General features: G+C 39.5%; 1 protein-coding gene across 1 annotated transcript in view; it reads left to right on the plus strand.

Moving 5' to 3' along the window:
• FAT1 (FAT atypical cadherin 1) overlaps positions 1-19,322 on the plus strand; it is a gene marked incomplete at its 5' end in the record, with an annotated part of 117,040 nt that overhangs the window by 27,317 nt on the left and 70,401 nt on the right. The window contains one exon of the mRNA XM_080795075.1: positions 12,785-13,099. Coding sequence (XP_080651201.1) covers positions 12,785-13,099 — 315 coding nt within the window. The remainder of the gene's footprint in view (positions 1-12,784; positions 13,100-19,322) is intronic.

Genomic DNA, 19,322 nt, shown 5'->3' on the forward strand with positions numbered 1-19,322 from the left:
TGAGGTAGGTGAGAAAGGCAAGAGCCCGGTCATGCAGAGGCCCGTGGTCTGCAACTGAAGGTGAATGGTGGGGCGTCCAGGGCAGTCAGTCCCAGGGAAGGGAGTAGCCCTGCCTTATAGGGGAGGGGTACCAGCAGCTTGTCTCCCTCCAATTTTGTGGTAGATGCTCCTCTTCTCCACCCCCCCCCCCCCAGTCGCTGATGTCTTACTGTCCTACAAGCCCTCTTGCTCATTTTATTTCCCAGTCCAGGCTTTACACTTGGCTCCTTGGGGACCCCTGTGATAGCAGGTAATCATTCTAGTAACAAGCAGAAAGCAAGGAAAAGTCTTTCTTTTTCTTTCCACGCCTGTCAGTTCTGATGGTTTGCCAAACCAATTTTCCCCTTTGGTAATAGACTTTTTTTTTCTTTTGGATAAAAACCCTTGGATGAGAGTGCTGTTTTTAACTATGTATAAAGGAAATCATTAAAAGCCAGTTCTTTTCTCTCAGAAGCATATTTTTTTTTAATTAAAAAAAAAGTCTTTGCACATACAGGTCATAAAACACTTTGAGTTAAAAACATTTATGATTTTTTGAGAGAAATCTTGAGAAGTATATGATTCATATTCTTGTACCTCAGTGGGGTCTTGGGTTTTTCTTCCCAGGTCTTAGTTACGGGGGCACTCAGATGTGTCTCATCTCCATATGATGCTAATAATTTCCCACATATGGTCACTAAGGGTTAACTGTTACATAGATAAAAGGTTTATGCTTCAAATAAAATTTTTTTAGTGATCACGGTACATTCTAGCAGTGACGTCTGTTGAACTTGGTTAGTTTTAACTCATAAATCTGTAACGACTACTGGAACCTTCCTGAAATTTGATCAGAATTTGATGAAAATAAGTGGGGAAGGAGATAGTATGTGGAGCAAAGACAGAAATGTACTTTCTTTGCTCCAGACATTTCTAATTTGATTCTTCCTAGTTTTGACTATCATGCCATATTTGAAATTGGGACTTAATAGTGTCTTATAAAAGTCATTCTGTACTTTATTGGGGCTTGGGGGAGAGTTAATAACAGATCTCAAAGACTGCTTCAGGAAATGCATTGATGCATGGTGTGCACACATAATGTATTTTTTATACCATCAGTGGAAATTATTTATGTCTGTTGAAAGTGTTGCCACAGTGGTCTAAATTTCTTTGGTCCTGCAGGATTCAGTTCAGAACACTTAGGAGTATTTTGGTCAACTGGTTCTTAAGTGATTCTGATAGTTCTGTTCCAAATATTACTTTGTCATAATGTAGTTTCTGTTACTCCCTGGACTGATAGTAGCATCCTTGTAGGACAGAGGTTAGGAATTAAGTGTTACACTTCTGGTAAGAGTTGTCTTCAATCTTGACTTTGCTCTAGTTTCTCAAGCATCACAATAGGTTATTAGTACTAATTACCTTTATTTTTATGCTAATCCCTTTGTCCTTATAATACATCTTATAATACATCTTGTTTTCATCATTTTTAAATGTGAGGAAATTGAGGCATAACGTGAGTTTCTGAGTTCTTCCAGGTACTGGGTTTGGCAGCAGAGTGAATATTTAAAGTAGCTGAATATTGCCTCTAAATTGCACCTTTTAAATTTGTAAAATAATTTAGATTTTTAAAATTTAAAAACTACTTTGGAGTTAAAATAGAATTTAATACAGAACTTTTTTTTCTTTTTTTATCGAAAGTGAGGGAAAATGTGACTTTGGAATGGGTAGGAAAGGGAGGGGAGATTTGTATTTGCTTCAGCTGGTGTTTAGTTCATGTGAAACCTATCTACCTTTGGGCAGAGCTGAGCCACATGTGGGTCTTAGGTTTTATTTTAAGAAAAAGAAATAGGTGCAGTTTTCTGTGTTTAGAATCTGTTTTATAGGAAGCCTAAACAAATGTTAGAAAAAGGAAAACTTGCTCTTCTACCAGCCTGGTGCATTCTAGGACTTGGGAGACAACTGTCTCTTTTGGAAAGAGCTGTGTTTATATAGTGGCCGGCGTAATCCTCGATGGTAGCAGCGGGAGCTCATTCCTTTCCTTCTTTAGCCAGGGAGTGCTGGAAGGAGTTTGGCATGAGGCTTCGTCCTTGCAACTGACATTTTAATCGTTGAATAGCGCCTTGTCTTTTTCAAGCTAAAACATACTTTGCAATACAAATGTTTCGGGCAGTTGTTCCACTGGCTTATGGAAACCTGTCTGTCACTCTTGACTCTGAAAGGTTGCTTTTGCATTGCTGACATTTCTTAAGTTCTGTTGAGGACACTTTGGATTCATCCTTTATACACGCAGGTTTAAAAAAATGTAGGAACTCTGTTTGTTGAATGAATTAAAGAAAGTGTCAGTCAGTAATGCCAATTTCAACATTAATCTCTAGGAAGATCTAGACCACTATAAGCAACATAAAAGTCCTTTTTAATGAAGAGGGTATTATAAGATACAGTTTTTAAAAAAATTTTTTACTTACATTTTGGGATAGATTAAAAAGCCACTGAGATTTCTTTTCCGAAGAGGGGTATTCCTTAAAATACCAGTTTTTATCTGATACCAAACTTACATAGATGGCTTAACCTTTAGCATTTTAGATCTACCACCCACCACTCAGTATTTTAAAGTTATTAACTGCATTCACAGTTCAATTATGATCTCACAGTGATCTTCAGCATTATATAACACCTTATATACCACCTATTAGATTTCATGTAATATAAATTCAGTCTGAATTTTTATGTGGCAAGATGATAGGAAGAACACAGTTCACCCCTGAACAATGTGGGGCTTAGGAGTGCTGCCATCCCCAGCCTCCTGACAGTTGAAAATTGCATATAACCTGCCTCCCCCAGAGCTTAACTACTAATAGTGTATTGTTGACCAGAAGATTTACCAGTAACATAATCCATTTAACACATACTTTGTGTGCTACACGTATTATATATGGCTTTCTTACAGTAAAGTAACCTAGAGAAAAGAAAATGTTAAGAAAATCTTAAGGAGGAGAATATAGATTTACAGCACTATAGCACATTTGTTGAAAAAGAACCACTTGTAAGTGGGGAGCTGTGCGTTTCAAACCCATGTTGTTCAGAGGTCAACTGTGTTTAGTAACTTTCTGAATCTGGAACAGTGTTGAATTCTATTTCATGTCCTTTTTCCTTTTTTAACCTAAACGTAGTCAGATGAGATTCTTACACTTTGTGTAGGGATCTGTTTGGCCCACATTTAGTTGGGTTTATACTTTAAGTCCTGTTCTTCTTCTTCCATGGGCAAATGCTGGTAAACTTCTGTTATGTGTTAATTTTTCTTTTCGATGATAGTGATGGATTAATGAAGATCACCTACACAGGCTTACAAGAAAAGAGCCAAGGCTTGAGAGTCAGACCTTCCAGTTGAGTCACAGCTCTGCTACCCCACAGGAATAAGAAAAGTCGAGGAAAGCACCCTGGTGCCTAGGAGTTTGGGCTCTGGAGCTAGTAGGCCACATTTTGGATTCTTTCTTCTCTGCAGCTAGTTGAGTAATTTAAGGCAATTTAACTTTTGAGGCTTAAACAAGTTATTGAATATAAGTGCTGTGATAGGATAGGTAACTGGTAAGGGAATTCACTTATTAATTCATTGATTAATGCATTCCTGTTATGATGGTGAATAAACAACTTTGGACGAGTGACTTTTCAGCTCAAAACGCCTGCATCTGGAACATGAGGAAAGACGACCAAGCTTCAGAGTAATTGTAAAGATTAAATAATATGGTTAGGAGCACCTGTATGGCTCAGTAGGTTAAGTGTCCGACTCTTGATTTCAGCTCAGGTCATGATCGCAGGGTCCTGGGAAAGAGCCCCAGGTTGGGTTCCACGCTCAGTACAAAGTCTGCTTGGGATTTTCTCTCTCTCTCTCTGCCTTTCCCCCTACTCCCCCTCCCCCCCACCCAAATAAATAAAATCTTAAATGATATGGCATATAGCATTTGCTCAATGTGCATCCAGTAAATATAATGTGGAAAAAATAATCAACATTGAACTGGTACAGCATCTAACATACACAGCAAACTATTAGAAACATTGCCATAAGTATGTGAAATATATCCTTTGAATTTTAATGCCTCCAGAGGCTGTTTTATGTATGTAGTTTTATCCAGTTAATGTGTATTCAGATGTTACTTTTGATATCTAAGGATGATCCTCTTAAAGAGAGCTTATCTATGAAAGCCCTCATTAACAATATTAATGATTCTGACTTGGAAATCAGAACTTGGAATCATTTCTCAACAAGGCATGAAAACATGGTTTAGCAGAGCTTGCCATGGGAATGACTCTCTGCAAAGCTGAAGAAATCCCTGGACTTGAAACATGATGCTTAAAATCTGATTATGAACTTAATTAATATGTTTTAGTAAGTTTGCAAGTCAGAAAGCTTCCTCAGCTAATTTTAAAGTTATTGCAACAATTTTAATTGAAAGAGTTGGTAGATCTACATTTTAATTAAGATGATTTAAATAGGCAGTTTAAATAATGAAAAAACAGATTGGCAGTTACGGCATAAAAAACTTTCCCTTTAATCATTAATTTATGACCTAACTCTGGGCAGTATAATTACAGAATTTCCTAGACCTTAAACTTTGTAATACAGTCGTTTCACATATAAATACTTTAGAATTTTAGTTGTTGCTGCTATCACACTGTCCATTGTTACACATCTGTTTATATTAAATGGAACAGATAAATACTTGGAAAGAAAGTGTATATCTAAAAATAGAAAGGGAAAATAAAATGTGAAAGTTATACTAGCAAAACTTTTAAAGGACTGCTGGTACTTAACGGTTTGTTTTTTTATCATGTGCATTTTAAATAGGGCTTAAAATTCATTGTTAAAGAAATTTAAAGATTAAAAAAATTGGTTCGCGGGTTGATTTTCTTAATTGTCCCTCCATCATCTTATTTATTTGTATGCCTCCCCTCACCCCCGCACATGTAATTATGTGTTTGTGTGGTTTTTATTCTTAGAACAGAACTAAACAAAACCAAAGTAATACTTTATATACTTTTATAAAGGTTTTTCATTTGTTTTCTTAACTTGTATATTACTGACATTTTTCTATGTAATGAATATATACAACTTTTTTTTTTTTTTTTTTTAAGATTTTATTTGAGAGAGAGTAAGCACAAGCAGTGGTGAGAGGGAGAAGCAGGCTCTCGGCTGAGCAGGGAACCTGATATGGGCCTTAATCCCAGGACTCCCGGATCATGACCTGAGCTGAAAGCAGACGCTTAACCGGCTGAGGCACCCAAGGAACCCCATACATATCTTTTTTTTTTTTTTTAAAGCTTTATCCATATATATACTATTATGTATTAAAATGGTTTCCTTTTTCTCCTGAAACTATAAAATGTGCTTAATATCTTAATAGTACAGAACAACAAGGTTTCTGTAGCGTCAGATACTTTACCTAGATCCCCAAATGCCATGAAGACAGCAAAAACAATTTTTTCCATCTGGTCATTACATTTTTTACATTCCACTGTAGCCAGGAGTTTTTCTCTGGAAACTGCAGGCTGTGTTCAGTTGCTTTCATGCTTCTCTCTAATTAGAGGACACAGCCGGAGACTGGGAGGTGCTATAGCGTGATTCTCTGAAGCCCATCTTTGGGATTGAATCCCAGTTCATCATGAACAAACGGTGACTTTGGGCAAGTTGTTGACACTGTTTCCTCCCTTGTGAAATATGGTTGGTCATATTACCTCACTTCTTAGAGTTGCTGGAAAGATTAAATTAATTCCTATATGAGAAGTGTTTAGTATTTGGCATATCATGAGCTCTAGATATGTATTTTTGGTAATAACAGTATCAGCAGCATCAGTAACATTTCGTGGAACTTGCTGTGTTTCCACTTACGAGCGGCTTCCCATCAAATGACACAGCAAGTCATTGGTTTTGAAAGATCAGGTCATGGTAATAATCAGTACCATGTCTTTAGTTAAACTGGAGAAAGAAGTTTACAACATGACTTACTCGGTCTTTAGCTGTAAGAGGGCAAAGAGCTATCTGTTGAACTGAGTAGTGTGCCCATATACTGCCCAGCAGTTTGCTTGGCCCATGAGGGGTGCTGTGTAGTTGATTCATCTTACTTATTTTGACCTTTCTTTTTATTACCAAAAGCATGGAGTAGAGCTTGTAACTCTTAATCTCGGGGTTGTGAGTTCAGGCCCCATGTTGGGTGTAGAGCTTACTTTAAAAAAAAAATTGATTTACATATATATATATCTTATATATATATATAAAAATTTAAATTTACAAATTGTAAAATACAGTTTATGTATAATTTTACGTATATAAAATTTAGTACTTAATGAAAATCAGATAAAAACAAATTCAGAACAATTTTATCACTTAAAGAAGGAAACAAATAGGTTTACAGGAAAATTGAATGGATAGTACAGAGTACAGGGTTCCTATAGTGCCCCTATGTCACATACAGTTCACCCTAGTAACATCATACATTAGTATGTCTGTTTGTTATAATTAATGAACACACATTGATATATTCTTATCAGTACTTCATTGAGCCCATAGTTCATTCAGATTTCCTTAGCTTTTTCCTAATGTTCTTTTTCTGGTCCAGGATCTTATGCAGCCTGCTCCATTACATTGAGTCCTACCTCCTAGACTCCTTCTTGGCTGTGACTGTTTCTTAGAATTACCTGGTTGGTGATGGACATCCTTTTATCAACAACACATGCTTAACAAGCTCCCACAGTTACCATGCCCTAAACAAAACATGTCTGCCCTTGAGGGTTTGCATTTTAAGAGGGAGCTTATAGTCTACTTTTTAAAATTGATTTCATAGCACATTAATATTGAATGTGACAACTGTGGGACTTCTGTTTTTTTCCCTAATTAGCAGGAAAAAATTGGGTAACTATTTATGGATTAATTACAGACAGATACTGCATCTCCAGTGTGTAGAAGGTATCTGTTCTTTTAAAGTGTATATTGTTGAAAAAAAATTTTTTAGATTAAGTATTGTTTTTATATTTGGGAAAACATTTAACTCCAGAAGAGTTATTCTGTGTATTAGACTACAGAATTAGAGGAAGGAGTATTCAGTTGTTTGTTCCCTGTAGGAAAAATATTATACAAAGTTATTTTTCATGTTTAAGTTTTTCTTGTGATTGACTAAAGAGGCGGTCCTAAGTTTGGTTCCAGAAAAGCTTAATAAATAAATAAATAAATAAATAAATAAATGCATGTGGCATGATTACCAGAAAGGAGAGTAAAGTTTGCAAATTTATGTTGCCAGGCCACTGCTGATAAGTATTTTTGAGCTGGAGTTGCTGAAGAATCTGAAATAGCAGCAAGGTTTTGTTGAAACCTCTGGCACTGGGGCTTGATGAGGGGCCAAGACCTGTTGAACAAAGAAAATAGGAAAATTCCAGAAAGAAAGATGTTCTGTGGCCATGGATATTTGAGTTAGTTAAAATGCTTTTGGCAATATAATGGCTACATATAATTTTACTTTTGCCTTAAAAATGACTGTATCGAAAGCATTCTGATCCACCTGTGTCAGGTGGAGGACATGCTGGCCTTTGCTATTCAAGGACGATATTTGGGTTAACATCATTAGCCATCAGTGGTGGATAGTAGGAATTACTTATTCTTGGAAACCTTTCTCTACTTTTGGGTCATTTACTTGAGCAACTGATACTGTACCCTGTGACCTTGGAATGATCAGGCTATGGAAAGACAGCATCAGTGTCTAATTATTATTTATGGTCAGGCATGGATCTTCCAGAAAGACCTTTTGCTGTGAGCTCCATTTTCAGCCACACTGGTCAAGCTCTTTGAACAATTACCTTGTATTTATTTCCCCTTTCAGTCTAGCTGTTCCACTGTATGCACATTTAAAGTCAGTTTCCATAGTGACATCTGGTGGTGGCTTTGAAATCCTGGAGAGTATGTTTGGAATGATAAATATTTTTACTTCAATAGCTCCAGATTTCCGGCTTCTTTCTAATTTTTCAGCTTATTAACAACCTTTCTTGAAAATGTCTTCATTGTACTCTTGAGGTTGGAAGCCAAGTCATTTATTGCCTCTGTCATGTTTCATTAAAGCAAAGGAATGATTCCTTGTAACATTGCTGAGTGTTGCATATAACAGGCTTGTCTAAACTTGTCTCCATGCTCAAAATATACATCCCAGAATCCCAAAGCAGTACCCCTACTTCACCTACTGCTCGTGTACCAGAACCTCATGATTAGTAGAAAGGTGTCGTTCTCATGTTGCCTTTCTCACTGTTACTTTCTCTTGGAGCACTGGTCACTCCTCCTCTGGCTGGAGGGACTGCTGGGGAAGGTCTGGGCTCCCATCTCTCACTCTAACAGCCTGGGTTTACATCTAGTTGCATGCCATTGTTGCTCTCTCAGGAATTGAAAGCGGAATCAAAAAATAGGAGGAGAGATGGCAGAAAGAAGGGAAGAAGTGTGAAGACACGAGGAAGACCACAGGGAAGAGTTTGTGTGCCGGTGTCTGTATGTGCCCAAAAGTACGGTAGTATTGTGGTATGTTAATGAGAACTACCTTAAACACTGGAGTTTGAATATTTGTAATTGTTGATGATTCCTTAGCGAATTGTTTCAGGAAAAGGGAATTTGTAATGTAGTGCGGAATCAGTGGTTATTGGAAGCTGGTTATTGGAAGTGGTTATGGGAAGCTGGGTCATGGGAGAAGGAGGAGTGAGGTGTTTTTGAGAATAAACCGTAGATTCATTTCCTCGGCTGGCTGGGAACCTTAGTTGCTGCTTACCAGTGTCAAAGGAACTAACTAGAAGTCCCCGTGTGGAATTTTGAAGATTTCTCTTTTGTGAATGAGTGAAGGTTGCAGAAGACATCCGTGTGTCCATAATGATTGTGTTCCCGGAAGGACTGGGAGCATGGGTAGGACGGTGGACACAGTGACTGGGAGAGTGGACCCTGCTTGTGGTCAGACTTCCTGACAGTGGGTCTGAGGGTCATCATCTCAGAGGCCAGGACCCCTGTAAAGAATGATCAGTTCTGACGAGCCACTGACCGAGGTGGTGCCTCATTCTGGATTCTAAACTCTTTACCTGCTCAGCTTCCTGCACGTGGCAAATCCTTCCACCTTTCTGTAAAAACAAGGGAGTTGCACTCTTGGATTGCTGAGGGGTTGCTGGTCTACCATTGTTGATTTTTGAGGTCGCCAAGGCTAGATCTGCTGCTCCGTCTTTCTTGCTGCATTATATAGATGGCTTCTAGCCGGTCCTCGACCAGTGTGGTCCGTTCTTCCTAGGTTCCCGGTGGAACTCATTGCGGTGCTTTATGCCTGCTCCACAAGTTCCTGCCTGGGAGACTTCCGTGGATGCATCTCGCGACTGAGCAGACGGATGAAGGCAGAACATAAAATAGCTTTGCACACATGTAGTCTTTTCCCACCTACTTTCTGCTTTTTAAAATAGTGCTTAGAATTCGAATCAGCGGTTAGAATAGTACTTAGGCACTGCCCCTGAAAGTCTGTTGACCAAGTGGAGTCCTTGAATCTTCTCTCTTTGAATATCCTTTAAGTGTGGGGAGGACCCTTACTTAAGCAATTGAAAACTTGTAGCCTCTCCTGGTGGCCACCAGTGTCCTTGGTGCTGTGGGGTTGTGACCGTGACACTGGGCCTGATCATGACAGTATAGCCTGCGGTGAAGACCCTGAGTTCTGCAGTCGGATCATCTCAGATCCCACTTCTACCTCGAAACCCTTGACCAGGGCTGTTTCTTTTCTTTCTTTTTGAAAATATTCCATTTGTTTATTTGACAGTGAGTGAGCACAAGCAGGGGGAAGTAGGAGAGGGAGAGGGAGAAACAGGCTCCCAGCTGAGCAGGGAGCCTGGTGCAGGGCTCGATCCCAGGACCCCGGGATCATGACCTGAGGGGAAGGCAGATGCTTCACTGACTGAGCCACCTAGGCCCCCTTCTCTCCAACTTTTAATGTTTAGTAATACCTGGAAGTTACCTGAGACTTGGAAACTTCCCCTCCTAATGGTGGCTAGGAGGTCATGCAAAGAAGGGGATCATTGGTCCTCTAGTTGCCAGGCAAGAGGGGAGAGAAGGGTAGCTCCCAGCAGAAGGCATCTTGGAACACTACAGTCTGGGTGCTCACAGACTAGACCCGAAGCAGAACCTGATGGAAAAGAAATACCTACTTTTGTCTGTGATTTAAACGTTGTATTTGCATTTTATATTATATACTTATTTATAAAATGCAAATATATTTTTTCTGTTTTTTCCTTCTACCTCGAAACTGGAGAAAGCTATTATATGCGAATGGACATTTAAAAGAGTTCTTCTGAATCCTGATGTGTGTGTAAAAAAATGAATAAGAGGTTTCACTTTTGTCTTTTTAGAGTTTTCACATTAAATTTTGTTTACTACACTTTGTCAAACTACCACAGACTGATGGCACTAACGTTAGAGATTCGTGGAGTTTGAACTCTGGCTCTGACATTTATTATGACTCTGGGAAAGGTCCTCATTTCTTAATCTGAGGTTTTCATCTATGGTGTGGGCATAATAAGGCCACATGTGTAGTCAGGTTGGCTATAACGGCTAAATAAGGTGGTATGTGTGGGACCATTATCATAGGGCCTGGCATATAGTAAGCACTGAGCAGACTTGTTTCTGTAATTATCATTGTCATTAAATGCCTACAGATCGCATTTAGAGAGACACAATTTTTAAAAGTCAGTAGCAGCATGAATGATTTGAGTATTAGAACCAGAAAGAAGTGAATACAGGCACCATGTAGCTGTCTTCCTGAGATTCGCTAACACTTCTCCTGTCAAATGAATTATGTTCCATTTTAATGGCAGAACACAGAGGAACATATGCACACTCATTTATTAATACGCAATCCTAGTAGAGAGAGCGTTCTGTTATTCCCTGACTTCTGTGTATCCACTGATGGGGCCGATGAAAGGAGAAACTGGAGATTATTTTTCCTTGGTCACTAAGGACGCTCTTCTTTCAGGCTAAAGACAAGTAGAACTTTACTAATTTAGTGAACAGATTGGGTATGCATAGACTATGTTTGGAACAGACAAAAAGGAAAACATGTTGAGCTTTTCTGGCCATTACCTCTGTTGCACGGGGAAACCAGTTAGCTCCTTTTTATTTAAGAGTTGTGAGGCTTTGTTCATAATTTCTAGGAATATTACAGATCCATTTTGAGCATTTGCTAAGACTTAATGAAACAGTTGTAACTAAGTATGCTTTCTGAATAGCAGTACTCATTTCATGATCATTTATTTCATGTTTTAATATTTAGTTAAGTTTGGTATTTATAACTTATAAACCTTTGGGAAGTGTTCGATATAATGATATGACATTCAAAACAAATGAGTTTTTGAGATGTTAATTACTTCACATAAGCAAAGATTTACATTTATGCAGTGATCAAAAAGTAACAAATACAGATTTATGTTTGGTTGAGATAAATACTGTTTCATTTGTCAGTGCAGATTAAATTGACGTTTGTTCTTTTTCCTGTACTATTTTGCATTAAGTGGGAAACCTGTAATGCTAGAGTTGTGGGATTTCCAAAGTCCAACCTGGACCATAGTGTTGAAACCCCAAAAGTAACATTCATTCAGAATGATTAATGCACAAGGAAAAAAATACAGGGACATATTTTGGGAAAGCCAAAGGACAGGATCACACTATTGAATAAAAAGGTGGGATTTGCCTAAGAGTAATGGATATTTTCATTTTATCATCACCCTGAGAAGTGGTTAATCCTGGGATGAAGTAAGGTTTTGACTGGTTTTAGTGGCTGGGCCAGAACATGATAGACACGTTAACCCACTTCTTCGTAATCCCGTAATTCACCTTTTACTGGTTAACTTAGTAGGAAATGTGTTGTAGTTTGGGTCCCAGTGGAGGGACTTTCTGTACCAACTTGAGTTAAGGCATCTGTTCATATTTGTTCATTTAATATTATTGGCCCTGGGTCAGGTGCTATCCTGGTACTCAAGAAGGATGTGGCCTCTGCCCTTGGGGATCTTACTTTGTCCTGGGAGACTTTATTTAGCACACTGGTTGTCTTGCCATTAGCCTAAGGGGATTAAAGGGTTTCATTCTGTGCACAAGAGACTTGAGCAAACCTTTATTCTGGACTTTGAGGTGCCGTGCTCTGCAGGGTGTGTATACCAGACTGCCGTGTGTGGAGCAGTATTGCTGCAGCCTCTGTATCTAAACTCTAGCAGCGGTCATGGGAGTGCAATGTGGAAAGCAGGGGCTGCTAGGCCGTGGGGACTCTAATCGGGGCCACGGCTTTTTGATTTAGAGGTCCCTGATGGACCTCCAGGAAAACCTACAAATCTCAAGTGGTCATACATTTCATCTTCAGAGGCACAGAGTATCGGGCCATTAGCTGATCTCTTAGTGTCCATCTGACTGCTTTGTTTTGAGACTTAAATGACACATTCTTTGTAGAGTGTTCTGCATAGCGCCTGACCCCTAACGCTAATAACGACGAACACTTTTACAGCCGATACTATGTGCTGAGCGCTCTTCTGATTGTTAATGTGTCTGTTCGCTCGTTTAATCAACCTGTGAACGTACGTTCCATCTTATAGGAAGAAACAGAGGCACAGAGATGTTAGGCAACTTGTCCAAGGTCTCTCAGCTGTAAGTGACACATAAGCCCTTGAGAAATGAAAGTTGTTATTTGGGTTGACCCTGGGTCCATTGTTGTTGACATGTCATCTTCTTTCTTCACAGGTGTCATAGAGACTTCAGAGCGACTGGACCGGGAGTCCACCTCCCACTACTGGCTCACTGTCTATGCAGCGGATCGGGGTGTCGTGCCTCTCTCATCGTTCATCGAGATCTACATAGAGGTTGAGGATGTCAATGACAACGCACCACAGACGTCAGAGCCTGTTTATTATCCAGAAGTAATAGAAAATTCTCCCAAGGATGTATCTGTGGTCCAAATAGAGGCATTTGATCCAGATTCTAGCTCTAATGACAAGCTGATGTACAAAATTACGAGTGGAAATCCACAAGGATTTTTTTCAATACATCCTAAAACAGGTATGTGGCAATGGTATTGTGTGAAATGTTCATGCTTACTCTTCTTGATACGGGGAGGTTAAGAATTTTCTAAATTTACCACTTTTCTTTATTTTGATAAATCATTTCCCTCTTGAGTTATTCAGAACAAGGCTTTATTTCCAGATGAGAATTAAGTCCAAATGTTTTTCTTTACCCCCTTTGAAGTTGTCTTTATAGAGCTTACTTGATGGCTTTGCTCATTAGTAGAATTTCACTTAAGGTGAAAAAAACAAATACAGTATTTCAATAATAGCTCCTAAATTAGTGATCTGTCTTAAACTCCCTGCAAATTTTACTGCTGCTAAGTATTCCAGTTTTCTGAAGTCTGCTTTTTATGAAGAATTATCAAAGGCATTTATTTCACAATTCATAGTATTTTTCTGTGTGGTTTTAGCATTTTTTCATAAAGCAGTGCTGTGACTCTGTGGCCTGGAGGGGATCAAGATTAAACAGTTTTCACATTGGGAACAGTTACTTTCTTGAACTGACACATCAAGTTTTCCTTGTTTCCCCAGGGTCTGACCCCCTGCTTATAAGTGCTTATAAGTTCCTTGACTGCAAAATCCTCTTCCAAAATCCTTATCAACTTTTAATCTTTGTTCTTTTACATTTGACAGCACCTCTGATTTTTTTCCTCCGATCTTACTTCATTTCTCTCTCTCTCTCACCACCCCGCTCCCCACACACGGCTTCCATGTAGCTACCATTTGTATCATACTCTTTGATTTCTTGATCACAGTTAAGGCAGAATCGCCATGTGACATTGAGAGGACAGTTTATTTGTAGGAAAGAAAACTTATCAGATAGATCACTGGCCTATGAACATAGGGATGTTTCAGTGATGCGGTACTTTTCAGTAGAATCTGGTTAACAGAAAATTCTGAAGAGGGAGATTGACTGAGATGCACATACATTCCCCGGTCATGTCTTCGCTAATTCTGTCTTTTTCCTAATTCTAGGGGAGTTGGCCTGTTTAGTTACTGGGATGTCTGTTTCATACATTAAGGAACTAATATACAAAAATCAGAATTAAGGAGGTATTCTCTACTTCCTTACCAGTCTTTGCTGCCCCCCGCCCCCCCCCCCACCTTTTCTTTGTAATGTTCTTTGTCAAACTCAAAGCAATTCTTGAGGTAGAAAGAAGCTTGAGGTTAGTATCTCTGTACCAAAGCTACTGTAAAAAGATACCAGGTAGAAATCAGTGTGTATGTTTTTTCTCTTAAAAAAAAAAAAGTTAAAATGTTGATTTTTTTTAAACCTCTTGTCATTCGTAGAGTCTGTCCTGACTGTTGAAAGTAAACTTAAGTACAAGATTTATCTTGAATGTATGAGATTTACTTTTGCATGGAGTCTGCTTGAGATTCTCTTTCTGCCCTTCCCCACTATGCATGCATGCACACTCTTTCTAAAAAGTTATAAAAAATGATTTAAGAATGATTGAGCTGACAAAGTACAATATCCGTTCATAATTAAAAAACCTGCAAAGTTAAAAAAAAAAAAACAACCAAAGTTTTGAGGGAACATCCCTCAACATAATAAAGGCCTTATATGAAAGCTTATATCATTTTTAATGGTGAAAAAGTAAGAGCTTTTCCCCTACTAAGGTCAGGAACAAGACAGGGATGTCCACTTTCACCATGTCTATTCAACATAGTACTGGAAGTCCTAGCCACAGCAATCAGATAACAAAAGGGATAATACAAGGCATCCAGATTGGTACAAAAAAGTAAAACTCTCGTTATTTGTTGATGACATATATGGAAAAACCTAAAGATTCCCCCAGAAAACTGCTAGAACTAGTAAATGAATTTAGCAAAGTCACAAGGTACAAAATCAGTGTACAGAATCTGTTGCATTTCTATACACCAATAAGGAAGCAGCAGAAAGAAAAAAAAATAAGAAAACAATCCTGTTTACAATGGCACTCAAAATAATAGGATACCTAGGGATAAATCTAATCAAAGAGGTAAAAGACCTATACTCTGAAAACTATAAAAAACTAATGAAAGAAATTGAAGACGACACAAAGAAATGGAAAGATATTCTATGATCATGAATGGGAAGAACAAATATTGTTAAAATGTCTATATTACCCAAACCAGTCTGCACATTTAATGCAGTCCCTTTCAAAATACCAACAGCATTTATCATAGAAGTAGTACAAACTATCCTAAAATTTATATGGAAACAGATGACCCCAAATAGGAAAAGCAATCTTGAAAAAGAAAAGGAAAGCTGGAGGCATCACAATTCCAGACTTCAGTTCTATTACAAAGCTGTAGTCATCAAAACAGTATGGTACTGGCACAAAAACAGACACATGCATCAGTGGAGCAGAATAGAAAACCTAGAGATAAACCCACAACTGTATGATCAATTAATCTTTGACAAAGCAGAAAAGAACACCCAGTGGAGAAAAGACAGTCTGTTCAAAAAATGGGGTTGGGAATCTGGACAGCCACACACAGAAGAATGAAACTGGACCACTTGCTTACAGCACAGACAAAAATAAATTCAAAATGGATGAAAGACCTAAATGTGAGACCTGAAACCATAAAAGTCCTAGAGGAGAACACAGGCAGTATCCTCTTTGACATTGGCCATAGCAACTTTTTTCTAGATATGTCTCCCGAGGCAAGGGAAATAAAAGCAAAACTAATCTGTTGGGACTGCATCAAATAGAAAGCATTTGCACAGCAAAGGAAACCAAACGAAAAGGCAACCTACAGAATAGGAGCAGATCTCTACGAATGACATATCTGATAAAGGGCTAGTATCCAAAATTCCCAAAACAAGTAATACAGTTTAAAAATGAGCAGAAGACATGAACAGACATTTCTCCAAAGAAGACATCCAGATGGCCAACAGACCCATGAAAAGATAGATGGTCAACCTCACTCCTCATGAGGTAGATACAGTTCAAAACTACAATGAGACCTCACCTCACACCTGTCAGATTGGCTAAACAGGAAACAACAGGTGTTGGTGGGGATGTGGAGAAAAAGAAAGCCTCCCGCACTGTTGGTGGGAATGCAAAGTGTGCACCCACTCTAGAAAACAGTATGGAGGTTCCTCAAAAAGTTAAAAAACAAAAACAAAAAAACAGGGACACCTGGATGGCTCCGTCAGTTGGGCATCTGCCTTCCACTCAGGTCATGATTCCATAGTCCTGGGATCAGTGTTGCTCAGGCTTCCTTGCTCAGCAGGGAGCCTGCCTCACCCTCTACCTGCTCCCCCCCCACACACACACCTGCTTGTGTGCTCTTTTTCTCTCTCAGAAAATAAAATCTTTAAAAATAAAAGTTAAAAAAATAGAACTGCCCTATGATCCAGCAATTGCACTACTGGGTATTATCCAAAAAATACAAAAACACTAATTCAGAGGGAAACCTGCATCCCGATGTTTACAGCAGCATTATTTACAATAGCCGAACAACAGAATCCACTCAGTTGTTCATCCATAGGCAAGCGGATGAAGAAGTGATGTGTATACACACACACACAGGAATATTATTCAACTATTAAAAAAAAAATCTTGCCATATGCAACAACATGGATGGAGCTAGAGAGTATATATAGTAAGTCTGACAGATAAAGACAAATACTGTACTATCTCGTATGAGGAACTTAAAGGGAAAAAAATAAATGAGCAAAGAAGAAATAAAAGAGCGAGAGAGAGATAAACCAAGAAACAGACTTTTAATTATAGAGAACAAACTGATGGTTCCTAGAGGGGAGGTGAGGGTGGGGGGGGTGGGGAATGTGTGAAGCAGGTGACAGGGATTAAAGAGTACACTTACCATGATGGAACAGAATGAAGACGGAAAAATAAATTAAAAAGAATAATTGAGCCGTCTACGAATTTAATTACAGAAGAGAGAAGGGGGATCTGAGAGTTGTTTGGAAGCGCTGGGAGGAGGGTGCAGGAGCCTGAGCCCGGGAAGAAGGGCTGGAATTCAGAGATTATACAGGGACGTGGAGACTGGAATTGACATCTGTAAATGATTCACCAGAGGCTTGTTGAAGCGGCCTAGTTGCATACTGGTTTTTACCGCACAAGTGGTAACCAAGTTCAGCTTCATTTTGGTGAAGTAAAATGAAAGAAAATGAAGCCAAAAAATTAGAAGGCACTATGAAGCATCAAAGAAGAAAGGTAAGTTTATAAAAATTTCACAGGACTTTGGAGTCAAACTGGGAGACAAGAAATCTAGAAGTTAAACCCTTGAGGCGATGATTCAGGAATAGAACTACCCCTGATTTTACAGTTGTTCGATGAATTCAACTTTAAAATGCTTTCCTCTTTTCTTCTTTCTCTCTCTCTTAGATTAGGGTGAGTCCTCTGGGCAGAGACAGGCAAACAAACGAGCAGTAATGTCTTTGTGAATCTCTGAGCCAGGACTCTGGTCTGGGCACAGCGTGTAATTAAGGAGAAGGAAGAAAGACACTGAAAGAACTGGTGTCGGTTAGAGCTGCCGTGGGGCAGCCTCGAAACCTTGCTTCTCTCTGGGCCTCTGAAATGACCACCCCACTGCTCTGCGGGTGTGTCTCGCGGAAATGGGATTAATGTGGCATTGCGGCTTCCTCTTACGGCTCTCATTCCTGACAGCTCTTAGGCGGGCTGTCTGCAGAGACTTCTTGATCTTCAGGGAGAATAGACCCCTTCCAGGAGTCCACGGCTTGCTCCAGAGCCCGTGGGTGGGAAGCTGTGCATCCCGCTGTCGGCACGGCAGGACAAAGTCAGGGTTACAAGGAGACTTGACTTCTTTATGAGTTGAAGATAGATAATAGTGGGGAATAACTGTAGTTAGAACACAAGGATGTTTTTGTTGTGAAGTATATTACAAACTGTATGGTTAGTAAAGGAGTCTAACCATTTCACAAGTTGAGTTAAGTCTCTAAAGATCAGGAAATAAGTGTATTTTAGCTCAGACATTACTAAAGGTTAAATAAAACTTTACAAGGCCTGTCTCCAGATGACTCTGTTCTCCCAACTCAGCAGAAGCTTTGAGCCTGATCCTTAGGGCCCAAACTGCAATGCTTCAAAGTATACATCTTGCTCAAAACGTTCAGAGCAGACCTGTTTTTAATGGGTAGATCGGTATTATTGGAGGCCAGATTGTGGAAGCTGATGAAAGAGTCTAGTAGAATGAAGTTCCCATGATTTACCGACCATAACACCACCTGGAGACCCTAAATCATGTTCCTTAATAATTAATGGCTGAGTGAGAAAATCACTGGGCTGGAAATCCAGAGATCTGGGCAGCAGTGAGGCTCTCACCTCTGGGATCGTGGGGAAAACTGGCTTCCAGGTCCTTCCGTCTTGTGATTAGTGATGAGCTTTTGCACGCCTGTTGAGGGACGTCTACACACAGTGCAGACCACTCAGAATCATTTATGGGAGAGAGGCCTCCGCCCCTTCCATTTGCACAGGCTACATTTGCTCTGTTCACTGCATAAGATAATCAGGGTTTTGGTAGGTTGATCCAGGATAAATACACTTGGTGGAATAAAATGAATCTACTTGCTCCTTAGTGGTAAACATCAGTTTAGGACCCTGGTGATGTATCAGAATGTGCAACAGACTAGAAAAAGCCTAAATTCATTGTCATTCAAGTCATTTGTTTTTCCCTGGAGTCCTTCCGGAGCCTCTCTTCTGTATACAGCACGTTAAGAGATGCTTTGAAAGTTCATCTGCATGAGTGAGTGAAATGGCAAAGGGGAACCTGTGGGGTCCGGGGTAGTGTGGCCCTGAGCTCAGATGGACACCTCCGGAGGAGGTGAGAAACAGACTGATGGGGTGAGTGTAGTTAGGAGGATGAGGCCTCCTGAACAGGTTACTGGGCTGGTTTTGAAGATGGGGAAGTGGGTGGCTGGAGAAGAGGTATGGGGTGCTTGTCCTGGTGGGGGACACTTTGATGGTGATAATGATTAGCAGCCACGCGATGAAGTTAGAGCAGTGTGTGGGAGAATGGCTGCGTGTGCTGGAAAACCTTCCAAACCAGAAGAACGGCTCAAAGACAATATGTATGGTTTTTTGTTTTTTTTTTTTAAATTTCTTTTAAGATTTTATTTATTTATTTGTTAGAATGAGAGAGCACCAGCAGGGGGAACTGCAGGCAGAGGGAGAAGCAGACAGCCTGCTGAGCAGAGAGCCCAATGCAGGACTCGATCCCAGGACCCTGGGGTCATGACCTGAGCCAAA

Source organism: Martes martes, assembly GCF_963455335.1.
Source record: "Martes martes genome assembly, chromosome: 2".
Taxonomy (NCBI): domain Eukaryota; kingdom Metazoa; phylum Chordata; class Mammalia; order Carnivora; family Mustelidae; genus Martes; species Martes martes.